The sequence below is a fragment of the Rhineura floridana genome, chromosome 10, assembly GCF_030035675.1.
Source record: "Rhineura floridana isolate rRhiFlo1 chromosome 10, rRhiFlo1.hap2, whole genome shotgun sequence".
Lineage (NCBI taxonomy): Eukaryota > Metazoa > Chordata > Lepidosauria > Squamata > Rhineuridae > Rhineura > Rhineura floridana.
Genome location: NC_084489.1, coordinates 78,936,739 through 78,950,087, shown reverse-complemented (window position 1 = coordinate 78,950,087; position 13,349 = coordinate 78,936,739). Strand labels below are relative to the sequence as shown.

General features: G+C 40.9%; 1 protein-coding gene across 1 annotated transcript; it reads right to left on the bottom strand.

The window, feature by feature from the left end:
• Positions 1-2,367: 2,367 nt before the first annotated feature.
• Positions 2,368-12,834, bottom strand: XRCC2 (X-ray repair cross complementing 2). The gene is made up of 3 exons (XM_061586304.1): positions 12,618-12,834; positions 5,077-5,158; positions 2,368-3,230 (listed from the first exon to the last, which is right to left on the bottom strand). The coding sequence occupies exons 1-3, from the start codon at positions 12,654-12,656 to the stop codon at positions 2,521-2,523; spliced, it is 831 nt and encodes a 276-aa protein (XP_061442288.1). The 5' UTR covers positions 12,657-12,834; the 3' UTR covers positions 2,368-2,520.
• Positions 12,835-13,349: the final 515 nt, after the last annotated feature.

Below are 13,349 nucleotides of genomic sequence, written 5' to 3'. Positions count from 1 at the left end.
AAGAAGTTAGCAGCCATCTTAAAAGGCAGGCAGGACATTCCAGGCAGGGGGTTGCCAATCCTGATTTGATATGGGTATCCTTGCAGAAGATCCCTAGTCAAGCCTTACCAACAGCACAATCCTAACCATATCTACTCAGAAGTCCTGTTGAGTTCAGGGCTGTGGAGTTGGAAGCAATTTTGGGTGGAGTCGGAGTCGGTAGAAATGTACCGACTCCGACTTCAAAATAAATTTTGATTGACAATTTTAAAAAAATATAAATTCAAAATGTCAAAGAAGCTTCCCATGAAGTCAGCTGTAGTTGAGCATTTCACCATAACTCAAGATGGAAAACATTTTGTGTGTCAGTGCATGACACAGGACCCAGATGAAGACAAATGCTGTGATGCCAAGATCAGCGCATATTCAGGCAATAAAAATGCTCCTACGAGAACTTCCAATTTAAAAAGACATTTACAGCGCTTTCCAGGGCAGTGGAGTTGGAAGCAATTTTGGGTGGAGTTGGAGTCAGACAGTAGAAAAATAGAGTTGGAGTCGAAGGTTTGGCATACCGACTCCACAGCCCTGGTTGAGTTCTATGGGGCTTAGTCCCTTAGTAAGTGTGTTTAGATTTCAGCCTTCAGGGGCATCCATCTTTACGCCTGAGTGCTCCCATCTAACATCTCCACAACATTAGGCTCCCTTCTTCCTGCAATGGCTTTCTGGTGAGTAGCCTGGCCTGAGGACACTTAAACCCTTCTTGCCAGAAGAAAGTAGGCTAGATTAAATGTTCCTTAGCCAAGCTCTCGAAGCAGGTGAAAAGGAATGATCCCATCACTTCAGCTGGACATAAAAACACCGTCATTTAGCTAAGATTTCTATCTTAATTTCCAATCAGAGAATTTTTTTTGTTTGAGTGGTATACTCCAAACACCTGTGGTTGATGCTTAATGTATCATGCTTAATGACATCACCAAGGCCCGCTCCATGACATCCCAAGGGCCCACTCCCATGACATCACTAGGTCCTGCCCCTGAAATCTCAGGGTTTGGGATGCTTCTGACCTGGTAACCCTAGTTTGTTAGGATTATTATTGTTGTCAATAATATTGATTGTTGAAATATTTTAATACTATTTTACAATTTTATCATGTTATAGCTACCTGTTCCATCTGTGAGCAGCTTTCTCAGCATGGTCAAGGAGGCTGAAAGGCAAGACATAAGTATATACAAAAATCACACCATATAAAAGGCATAGTTGTGGACTCTCATCCTTATAGGAATATTCCCATGGTTTAATCATCCAGTACTATGCTGTTATCACTACTGGTATGTTCATTGAGAAGGGCCTGCTGCTGAGTCCCCCTCCCAAGGGTTAGCTGCCTCCTAGTATTGCACATCCTTAAGAGGCCCTCTTGGTAGAGCATTGCACTCAGGGGAATAGTGGAAATTTTTATTGCTCCTCTTCCAGCTGATGATGAAATAAATTCAGATACAACAAAATCACTCCAAAGCAGCTTCCTATTCAGCCAGAAGGTTACTAATAGGGGATCTCAGTTCCTCTACTTGCAGTATGTGGATTATAGAACTGACCTATCTTAAAGGGTTGTGCTACCATATAACATACATGAACACACTGAACATTCAAAAAGTGCAACGTAAGTGATAAGTATTACCACCATCAATTTATGGAATGTCACCTGAACAATAGCCCATGTTCGTTGAGAACTTTCCTTTTTTCCAGAGCCTTTGTGTGCGCTGGATTTGTAAATAATGCAGAGGACAATTTCTTTTCCAAAGGATTTGAAGCTTTCAAAAGCCAATACAATTAGTGCTTGCTTTACTGATTCAATATGGTTTTCTTCTTGTCAGAGCTGCGGAGCATTTCTCATTAGGTGAAACTGGTCTGCCAGTTTTGATACGTTGCATGCTGCACTCCAAACACGAATGCTCAACTTGGATTTCATGCAGGCCAGGGTTCTTCCAGTAACTTTGCTTATTTTTCTGTTATTGCATGCATGGCTTTTCAGTATTTTATTAGAACTGCAACTCACAGGTTAAAGTGAGCAGTTCAATGTAAGCCTGAGACTATCCCAACTTAAAAAGTAAATGTAAATAAAAGCAAGCTGCTTAGGGGGATGAGGAGATCTTGGCATGCATTCTTTCAATTAAGTTTAAGTGTGTGTAGTGCTGAGTGTCAACTAATATATTCATATAAGAGAATCAAGCCCAACTGTACAGTACTCAACTTGAAAATGGCTTCCACTTCTATAGGATAAGCACCAAAAGCAGCTAGTTTATAATACACCCCATGGATGACTGATCTTTTTCTAGGATGACTAATCTTTTTCTAAGACCTTTAGACTTCAATATGGCACAGTACAAAGTCTGTCAATCTTGCATCTTTATTACTACATTTTAGGAAACAGTGGCACAAAAAAATTAAAACTTTTTGCATTTTTTTTAAAAAAAGGCACATGAAGTTTAAAAGCCAACATGACTAATGTCAAAATGTAATCTACTTTAAAAAAACCATCCAATGTTAAAACTGGATTCCACATTCTGTAATGCTAAATGAGCGTTTCACAATTCTGTTATTTTGTATATGACAAGCAGTTATTGAAAATCCTTTGGTGCTGCCTGGGTGGCACTGTTTGGAGAAAAAGATTCGATGGGTTATCAGCTGTTGCCACAACTTACAGAGGTAAGGCCGGTAGTCCATATCTGCATCACTGTGGTGTTTTCCTGAGCTTTCAGCAGTGTTCAATGATTTCTGCATGATGGTTTGAGTTGTTGCAAACAAAACTAAGTGATGCTCTTTTACAAGCTTCTCAAGGAACTTAGCACATCTCTTGAGGTTTGCTTCTTGCTGGCTAAGGTTCTCCCCTCCATTGACTCTGTCAATCCAATAAAAGGCTGATATACTGTCAATAATCAAGAGGCAGAGGGAAGGATGAGAGCAAAACATGTTTTCCAGAGAGTGAAGGGTAAGAAGCAGCTGAGGGCTGCTGTTGCAGTTGACAAGGAAGAACCTCCCCAGACACTGCTTTATTGTCTCTTCTGTGCCTTGGGACGATCTGTGTTCCAGAACAGTCACTAATCGCAACATGTCAAAATGGAAGTCTGTATCAATAAAAAGCACGCCAACCTCCAAGCCACCACCTGATTTTGGAAGAATGCAGCGGGCAATAAGATGATAGAGCATTTCTGTTTTTCCTGTTCCTTCTGGACCATGGAATTCAACAATATCTCCTGTTTAATAACGAGGAAACAAGTGTTTGAGCTAGAAAGGCATTTGCTATTCAAGAGAAAGGCCAAATGGCTCAAGCTTTCAGCTTTAACATACACACCTGAAAGTACATGCACCTTTCATTTGCAAAATTCCTTTTTGTCCTTTGTATCTTAAGACCTTTCTGTAGCATCATGTTCAAACCTAAGTAAAACTACATGGAATTTTGTGCATGTTTAACTATTCAGATCAAGCAGAAAATGTCTTTAATTGAAGCATTATCTAGATTTACATGAACTATCTGGGAATAAAGGGCATTCAAGACCAGAGCCCTGGGGAAAATGTAGGTATGTACGTGTTTGTATCTTAGGGGAAGGGCTGTAGCTCAATGGTAGAGCAACTGCTTTGGATGCAGAAGGTCTGAGGTTCAATCTCCGGCATCTTAGGCAGGGCAGGGAAAGATTTCTTGCCTGAAACCTGTCAGTCAGTGTAGACAATACTGAGCTAGATGGACCTATGGTCTGACTCATTATAAGGCAACTCCCTATATTCTTATTTTTTCCTAAGCCATTACCCAGCTGCTAGAGATGTTACTGTTCAAGGAAAAGCTGGGGCACAGGAAAAAAGGACTATTGTAAAACATCTCAGATAACAAAATAATCAAAAATAAAGAAGGAAATAATCATTTCAGTTAGAATTTTCCTTTTTAAATCTCAGGGTCCTTTAAAGTTGCACTCCATTACAATACAACTAGGAAACTATTATCATGACTTACATACCAGATGAGAGGAAGACCGATTAATAGCACAATCCTAACCATGTCTACTCAGGAGTAAGTCCTATTGAATTCAATGGGGCTCCCTCCCAAGTGAGTGGGGTTAGGGTTGCAGCTTAAATGATCAGTCCGCAACACAGCTAGGCAACTTGAGTCACCCAGCATCTCCTGATGCTGCCCCATTCTTCCATTCCATCAGAGTTCCTTCCTTCCTGTCTTAAAACCAAGAAAATATAGGAAAAGTGTTTTTTGTTCTTTCTATGCAGTTTCAGAACAACTATAAAAGGTAATATTTTATTTGATAAAAATAAATTGATTTCCCCCCCCCCCTTTTAATTTAGTTAAATGGCTTAAGGGGAAAGGTTTTCTTCCAACTGTCTGAAAACAAATTAGCAGGCTTGTGTTTGTGTACACAGACACAGACACTCACTCTCACACACACACGTGTTGAGAAAATAAATACTTTCACTTGCTTTCCAGAACTGTAGCTGCACTGGTCTTTTATACTAAAAAAAAATCCTCTGCAGAATAACACATTGGAATCCAGTGAGGCCTACTTTCTGAATAGACCTGCATAGGATTGGGGATTGTAAATCCAGGTTGCCATGGTGAAAACTGAACCACAGTGGTCTTCATTCTGGATTAGTTAACCCAAAATACTTTTGTCTCTGGGTTCACCACTGCCACCATGCAATGTGCTCCTCGGCAGAAAAAAGGTTCCCTGCACCTGGTCTACAACTTGAAATAAAGTTAAAATAGAACTTCCTCAAGGTTCCAAACTGGATTTGATATCACTCAATCTTTACAGGCAAGTGTTTTTTTTGGGGGGGGGGGAAGGGAGAGACTTAGAATAATATGCATACTGGGACTGTCGTTAATGCATAAGGGGGCTCCATGTTTGCAAATGCTCAATGTTAAAACCTCTGATACAGAAAGCTAACACATCTCAGAAATGTTTTTAATGGATCCTCACATGCATTTTGATATGATACAGCTTGTAGTACATTCGGCTGCAAAATGGCATATTTACCATATATCTTCTAATCTGCCAGACAATCAATACTATCAATATTTTAAAGCGTTTTATTTTTTACCATGAATGGGATATCCTTCATCAGCAAAGAGACAAGGTTCGAGAATTTTCAGAGAACTTCTGCCCTCAAGTCGTGCAAGTAGCTTTGAAAGAGAGAAATGCAATTTGTTAACTAAAATTAGTGAGTCAACAAAATTAAAAATCAACTAAAATTAACGAGTCAACAAGCTAAATGTATAGATTCTACACAAAGCGTGAGTTCACTGTCTTCCCAGCAGCTGGTTTTAAATGCATTCTTCCATATACAATTGAAAGTGTATCTCAATTACTTTTAAAATTCTAGATATGATACTACCCATAGTATCTAATCAAATAAATAACTGCAGACATGAAAACATACACAGTATAAGCAGAATACCTTCTATCCCCAGTGAAGCTATTTCTATAAAACTTACCTGTTTTGTTCATTTCTACAGTTTTGCCAAAATCATTTAAAGCAGCTTACAAACTCCATTAAAATCTAAAATCCAACAATAAAATATGAATTGCTCCAAAAGCAATGTTCTCTTATATTCTCTTATACTGTATTAGAATATAAGATATCAATTATAAATATCAGAATAAAAGAGATATTAAACCAGACATAACATACACACTGAATCTCAACTTCCTCCTAAAAAAGAAAGGCTTCACATTGCTTTCTAAAGTTTGCAGACCCATGCTGAGGTGGGATTCAGTCTAAATTGCGAGTGCTATAGTTTTAGGTCATTACTCAGAAAACTCTGCTGCATTTCTCCACTGAGCTAGTTTCTTGGTTAAAGGGGACTATAGCAATGATTCTCACGATCATATAAGATGAAAAGTCTATGGGGCTCTCAAATGTAGGCTGGGCTCTGGCTATGTCATTCAAAACCAGCACCTTGGATTGGATCTGAAAAACAACAGATAGTCAGTGCAGCCTAGCCCGGCATGTTTTTTTCCCTTTTCCTGTAAGAATTGGCTACCACATTCTGCACTAGTTGTTAACTTCCAGATCATTTTCAAGGGAAACCTGGATAAAGGGCATTATATAGTTGGCCCTCGGTGTTACAAAATGATATGCATGATGGTTGCTAGATTCCTCCTAGTCATTAACATGTTAGCCTACAGATTAAACAAAGCTGGTAAAACAATGTTCCATCCACAGCCTCCAACTGATTTTCTAAACAGTGTGCCTGGTTAAGGAATGTTCCAAAATGTGACCCTAATTCATCAAGAGTGAAGATGCAGGTAAATACTGAGTAACTTTGTCTTTCCTGAATACCCATGATCCCAAAACAATCTCATTCCATCTTGTCTGGATTTAGTTGCTGCTTATTTGCCTGCATCCATCTGGACTGACCGAAAAGAAAAACTTATTTTGAGGGTCTTCAGCATACCAAAGCCAAACATCCAGATGATCTCTCTCTAACTTATGTTTATCTATCTGAACATCAAAGGTGGAAAAACTGTTAACCCCAGGGGTTCCATAGGACAGCTTCCTCCATTACTACTGTCTGATAGAAAAAGACATGGTTCCACCTATCCAGTTGCTGATTGTGTCAAGATCTGAGAGGTATACAAAGACTAAGAGAATTGTACTGTCCCAATCCTTTTTTTTGGGGGGGGGGGAATGATAATCCAACCAGGGCAACTAAAGCAGTCTTGGTTCCAGATGCAGGCTAGATGAAAACAAACTCAGGCAGGCAAGAAAAGGTCAAACTATCCTTCTTCTTTATTTGCCCATTTGTCTTACACAGCGGCTTTCTAGATACAATGGGCCATTTATTTTGGTCTGCAAGCTTCATGACATTTACCAAGAAATTCCTGGACAGCACAGCTAGGGAGCCTAATGCAATATAGATTTTTGTGCTATATGGACAAGTCTCTCAATTTAATGGTGTATTTTGTTTCAATACCACAAATGTCCTTTGAATGTCTTTACCAAGAGAAAGACATACACAAAACACTGTCACCACAGCTAGGCATTATAAACAGGGTAATATTTTTCCCTAATAACCTTGTATCCAAGATGGTTTCTCTCTTTAATTTGTATTTATTTTGGTAGCAATTCTTTGAAAATAAAATTACAGTTCATTATATAAGCTCTACTCCTCGTGCCACCTATACAGGAAGATCGGTAGTGAAGATCTTTTGCATTTTAAAGCAGCAATGTTGCAATGGATAATTACTGCATCTTCCAACATATTTTGCAACAGAGATAATCCAGATTAATAGAAACAATTCAGAATCTTTAACCAAAGATGAAACGCACAAGCAAATAAATATTTGGTATGAGATACACAGACAAAAATGTGGAAAATGAAATATCACATATGGGAATGTCACACAAGAACTGCAATGGCTACACTAAGATTTTGGAGGAGGAACTGCTGACAGAAATATTTGAGACCAGGATGTCAGTGTCTGAATATCACAAACCCCCTGATAAATACAGAGAGGCAGGGACTTTAGGTGACAAACTCAATGTGATGTCATTTTATTCTGGGTAATGGGTTTTTTTATGCAAGACTTCTTTTTTTTTATTTCAAAATGCCTTTGAGGTGGCACTGGATTAATTTCCCCTAGGTTATGATGTATGCTTTGCTGGTTTTATGATGTGCTTTTACTTTTAATTACTATTGTGATTTTAAAATTATTCTGAGTTTGCTTGAGCATCAGTAGGATATGAATTAAAAACGTAAAATAAAAACAGCAGTGTGCTGAAACGGTCTATGCGGGAGCATATTGGAAGAGTAACACGTTCTTCTCTTGATGATGCCAAAATCTGTACATTTGACAGTGCCTGAAAATGTATGTGTGGTCAGAGTCTTCGCACTTGCTGTCTAATGGCTTCAAAGACATCATCAAGGGAGAAAGACTATAAGCACTATAAATGGATGCCATTACACTCAAGTTCACAGCCAATGCATTCTGCATAGAATATCTCAGGGAGATGTAATAGTTCAGTGGGATGTTTTGCATGCAGAAGATCCCTGGCATCTCCAGTTAAAAGGACCTGGGTAGCAGGTAATGTGAACGACCCTCCACCTCAGACCCTGGGCAGCCAGTGCCAGTCAGAGTAGACAATACTCAGCTACACAGACAGTCTGGCCTGGTATAAGGCAGCTTCCTATGTCACTTTGTGGATGCTGTTCCACCTCCTTTTCCTTTGCTAGTCACTCTCAAGAAGGTTCCCACTCACTGTGTGTTATCGGCTGAATGTGATTATAATATTATAAAGGCGCACATATTTTTCTCAAATAACAGCAGGTGCTTATTTGGAGAAATGCACATGCAAATTATTATGATAATTTAAGTACTAATGCACCTGCGTTTCCAATGTATGTTTACTTTCTAGTTTTTAAAGCAAAACTGCAGCCATTTAGTATCATGCTGTGCACTGCGAGCAACTTCCCAGGGGAGTTGCCTAACAGTTTTACAGACAGAAAGAAAAGGAAAAGCCCAACAAAAAATTAGCCTGTGCGTTAACAGTCAAAAGCTAAATTGTTTGGATATGAAATATTAATCTCTATAAAAGACTATTAAAATTGTATTTTTGATCATATTCCAAAGAGTTTAAATTTTTTTTTAACAACCTAATAAATTCCACTATAAGGATATCCCACTCTTTAATTCTACCATTGCTGTAAGGAGCTCAAGGCATTATTTCTTTCCTGCCCCCATTTTATTTTCATGACAATCCTTTGAAGTAGGTTATACAGCCACAAGAGTGGCTGTATATTATAGTCAGCATGGATTTTTTGCATCCCAAAATGTTAAATTGAAAATACCCTCCATGCCATTCTGATGCTTCCCATAAACTCATTTCAAAACAAAACCTTGCAAAACTTAATAGTCCTGAACTCAGAAACAACTGCTTAACAATCCTCTAAATATTCATGGCAATACACAAAACAGAGAGAATTGAGAGTTCAAAGTGTAAAAAGAGAGGGGGGAAAACAGACCCCTTTCGGACTTTTTTTCTGTTAGAGTTCTCATAATCTGTTGAAATTAATTAAAAATCAGCCATGTTCACAGAGTACTTGTAATCCTATTACTGACCTTGCCCCATACTCTGACCTTATCTTCTGTTTAAAAGTTTAAAAAATGCCAGTCTGATATTTAATTAATTTAAGAATTTAGCATTGAACTCAATGATAATGTTGGGCATGCTCAGTAAGAACCAACTGTCAGTGTTCTAAAAGCCAGACTCACAGCTGCTTAATCAGGTGGCCACACCCACACCAGATCTTGATTTCACTTGAGACCAGGGCTGTGGAGTCAGTACGTCAAACCTTCGACTCTGACTCCTCTATTTTTCTACTGTCCGACTCCGACTCCTTCATAAATGGCAAATGTATATTAATTTATTAATATTACTAAATTAATATTAACGTTAATATTAAAAATAATTTTATTTTGAAGCCAGAGTCGGTACATTTCTTCCGACTCCAACTCCACCCAAAATTGCTTCCGACTCCAACTCCACAGCCCTGCTTGAGACAGTCATGGCTTCCCCCAAAGAATCCTGGGAAGTGTAGTTTGTGAAGGGTGCTGAGAGGAGACTCCTATTCCCCTGACAGAGCTCCAGTGGCCAGAGTGGGTTAATAGTCAGCTGCTCTGATTGAGGCACGTTACCAAATTCTTCCAACCTACAAAGGAAGTGGATTGGACTGTGAAAGAACCCAGTTTGTATTTTTACCAATTTGTAGGGTAGTACAATATCTCAGAGAGGAGATCAGGTCTCCTGCTCCCCTGGTGCATTCACTATAGCTGCCCAATTTCCCTGCTTTTTAAAAGTTTTTATCTGTTGGCTATAGGTACACTCTTAAACCGCAAGGTTTTTTGCCTATTCATGAATTAGGCTACAAGATCGCAACTGGTCCATGGTAGGGTTGCCAGGTTCAATCCCTGAAACTGATCATGTATCTTTAGGAGAAGAGAAAGTCAGCCAAGTGCAGGTATTCTTGCAACCCTGTAACAGGAAAAACCACAAGGTGGAATTCTCCCTTCCCCCTGCACAACTTTTAAAGATACAAAAGACCTCTTGGTTGCCAGGCCCAGCCTCCAAGAGGACGTTTGTATCTTTAAAAGTTGTGCCGGGGGGGGGGGGGGAGAGGGAGAATTCCACCTTGTGGTTTTTCCCATTACAGGGTTGCAAGAACACCTGCACTTGGCTGACTTTCTTTTCTCCTAAAGATACAGGATCAGTCTCAGGGATTGAACGTGGCAACCCTAGTCCACGGTGAGGTTTGTAGTCCAACACTCTAACCACTACAGCACATTGGAGGCACAGACAAATGGCCAAAATGGAACTTTGAAATAATGGAAATGAAAGTACTCTTCTCAATTATTAGAAGGTTATTCAAAGCTTGCCAAAAAGGGATTGCCTATTTCTATAACCTTAAGAACCACTCTGTGCCAAAGGCAGTGGTTCAGTGTGGCGCTGGCCTTATTTTGAAGCCGAGACTTGGCTCCATCAAGGACTGAATGAGACCCAGCTGCTCAGCTCCACCCCCTTGCCTTGGTGGGAACTGTTGCCTTGGGAATGGCCAATTACCAATGGAGGGTTTGGCTCCATCATGGAGTAGTGAGGCACAGCTGTTCAACCCACTCACCTCAGAGATTCTTAGCAGGCCTGCTGCCTGGCAACCCCAGGGAAGACTAATAATGAGGGCAAAAAAGATTCCCTGGGACTTTCTGCAAGCAATGCAGTTGCTCAGTCGATGAGTTGTGGCCACTCCCCAAGTTTTGGCAGGGCCACCAGGGACCAGATAAAATTACACTGGGAGTTGCATTCAGCCCATGGGCTCATAGTTGCCATCCTGAAAGTAGGAGGGTGTCAGCAGTTCAGTTTGCATAGTGCTTGCCACTCCCTCACCAGCACTTTAGAAACCTATTTCAGGCATCTCCCCCACCCTCTTGAGAGAGCTCCAAACAGCTGAATGACAGGCAGAAACTCAAAATGTAGAACTTTGGCCATTACTGCACTGGCAGGGGAAATATTTCACATTTTCAGTATTTACCTGTCATTATGATGTCTTTGCCTGCCACTTATCTTAAGGCCATTAAGCTGGTGAAGCTTTTCCTGATCCTCAAACTACTGTTAAGACACACGAGCCAAGGACAGGAAAAAATGCGGCAATACTATATTCAGGGCCTTCTCTGGAATGGCCTGTTTCTTTTGGAACCCCTTCCCAGGGATATCCACCTGGTCACCTCACTTCTGACCATGAGATGGCTTGAGGCAATTTTTAGCAGATACTGGTTACATACACCTCTCATCTTAATAACTCAAGATATGAATGAACTTTGTGGCCCTGCATGCAACAGCCTTGCAAGCCCGAAACAGGGGAAGTCTTCAGTTAATAAGGTTGCCAGGCTCAGGGCCTGAAACTGATCCTGTATCTTTAGAAGACAAAGTCAGCCAAGTGCAAGTGTTCTTGCAACACTGTAATGGGAAAAACCACAAGGTGGAATTCTCCCTTCCCCCTGCACAACTTTTAAAGATACAGAAGACCTCTTGGCTGCCAGGCCCAGCGGTCTTCTGTATCTTTAAAAGTTGTGCAGGGGGAAGGGAGAATTCCACCTTGTGGTTTTTCCCATTACAATGTTGCAAGAACAACTGCACTTGGCTGACTTTCTCTTCTTCTAAAGATACAGGATCAGTCTCAGGCCCTGAACCTGGCAACCCTATCAGTTAACTATGCTTTCCCATTACCCCTGGTTAATGGCTTCCAAACAAGAAACATTAAATTGTGGCTTAATATCCAGGCTTGTTTGGAAGCTGTTAACCATAAGTTTCTTATTCAAACATAAGAGAAAACTACAGTTAACTAGATAATTCCTGGTTTGTTTCCTAGCTCACACAGGGGCAGCTACATGTGGAAGGTTTTAAGCCAAAACATGATTGTCCAAATGGGGTCACCGACTGGATATTTATGAGTCTCTGTTGTTTTTATAACACTCTTCAGAAGACAGACATAATAAAAATGCAAATATAGAATTAAGTCACAAAACAGTCAGAGTTGTTGTAGGGATTAAATGAGGAGAACCATGTTTATACGCTACCTTGAACTCCTTGGAGTAAAGGTGTGATATAGAAAGAAAGGAAGGAAGGTCTCAGGGCCTGTTCCAGCTGCACTTTCCCCTCGCCCGCAGGGTCATCTGCCATCAGCCATCCTGTGGAAAGGAGCCTGATGGCTTTTTATTGTTTGCTGTTATTTTAAAAGATGTATTTATATGTTTCCTATAAGCCTCCTTAGAAGGCAGAACATAAATAACTGTAATATACAAGTAAGGAGGTAAGCACATAAATAATAAATGATAGTGGAACTTCCATGTTCAGAGACAGCATACCACTGAAAATCGACAGCCAGGAGGAAGCAATAGCGGGGGGGGGGTGGCGCAGGAAGGACTGTTTGCCTTCACGCTCTACTTAGGGGCTCCCCAGATGCACCCAGCTGACCATTGCTGGAAATAGGATGCTGGGCTCTCGGTCTCATCCAGGCGCTTGAGGAGAAAGCGGAGACAGCTGCTTTCCCCCTCCCCCCGACGGGAGGGTGTCATTCAATGCCTCACCTGGGCACCCGACTCCGCCTTTCTGAACCCGTCAGTCATAACTCCGACCAGGAGCTCGCTCAGGTGAGGACCCGCTGCCGCTCATAACTCTAAGGGGCGAAAGGCGAACGCATCAACACCCTCCGACTTCAGCGCGCAGGCGCCGCCGGAACGGGTACGCAGGCGCATTTCGCGATCGAGAAGAACCTTCGCCATGGGTCGCCGTATGGTCGTTCCGCCACGCCCCTCGGCTTTTCTGTTGTGCACATGCGCAATGCAGACTCTGACTCAGTTCTGCTACTATCGACAAGTTTCGGTTCCGAGCATCCCTTGCGGCAACCATAGAAACGCTCCTAAAAGAAGGCATTCCTTTTTGCGTGCGTCCCTCCTAGCGTCTTTGGGTTTGAGCTCCAAGCGACTCAGGGAAGAGTTTAGATGTAGTTTCCGACTCCCCGTTATTACTGGTATAAGGCAGTTTCCTGTGTTCCTTATACATATACTAGTATTGGACAGAATGCAAAACCTAATGTTTAGAATTAAAACTTCTTTGACAGTCACAGCGTTAGTGTGAACAAGTGAAGCCAAAAGTGTTGAATATCAAGGCAGGAGTCTGACCAACACTTGGGAAAAAATGCTGCAAAATAGCAGTCATCTATTCCGTTCAATTGCATTCATGGTGCTTTCCATGGCAGGATTCTTAAGCGCTTTGCAAATAAGAGTGAATTAATCCTCTTAATATCCCTGGAGAGAGCA

Bases quoted from the DNA above. Each gene is read 5' to 3' on its own strand.
- XRCC2 (XM_061586304.1), bottom strand. From the start codon at position 12,656: ATGACTGACGGGTTCAGAAAGGCGGAGTCGGGTGCCCAG. The intron at 5,159-12,617 runs GTGAGGCATTGA...TCTCTTTCAAAG, and splicing joins AGGCGGAGTCGGGTGCCCAG to CTACTTGCACGACTTGAGGG. The intron at 3,231-5,076 runs GTAAAAAATAAA...GTTATTAAACAG, and splicing joins TGAAGGATATCCCATTCATG to GAGATATTGTTGAATTCCAT.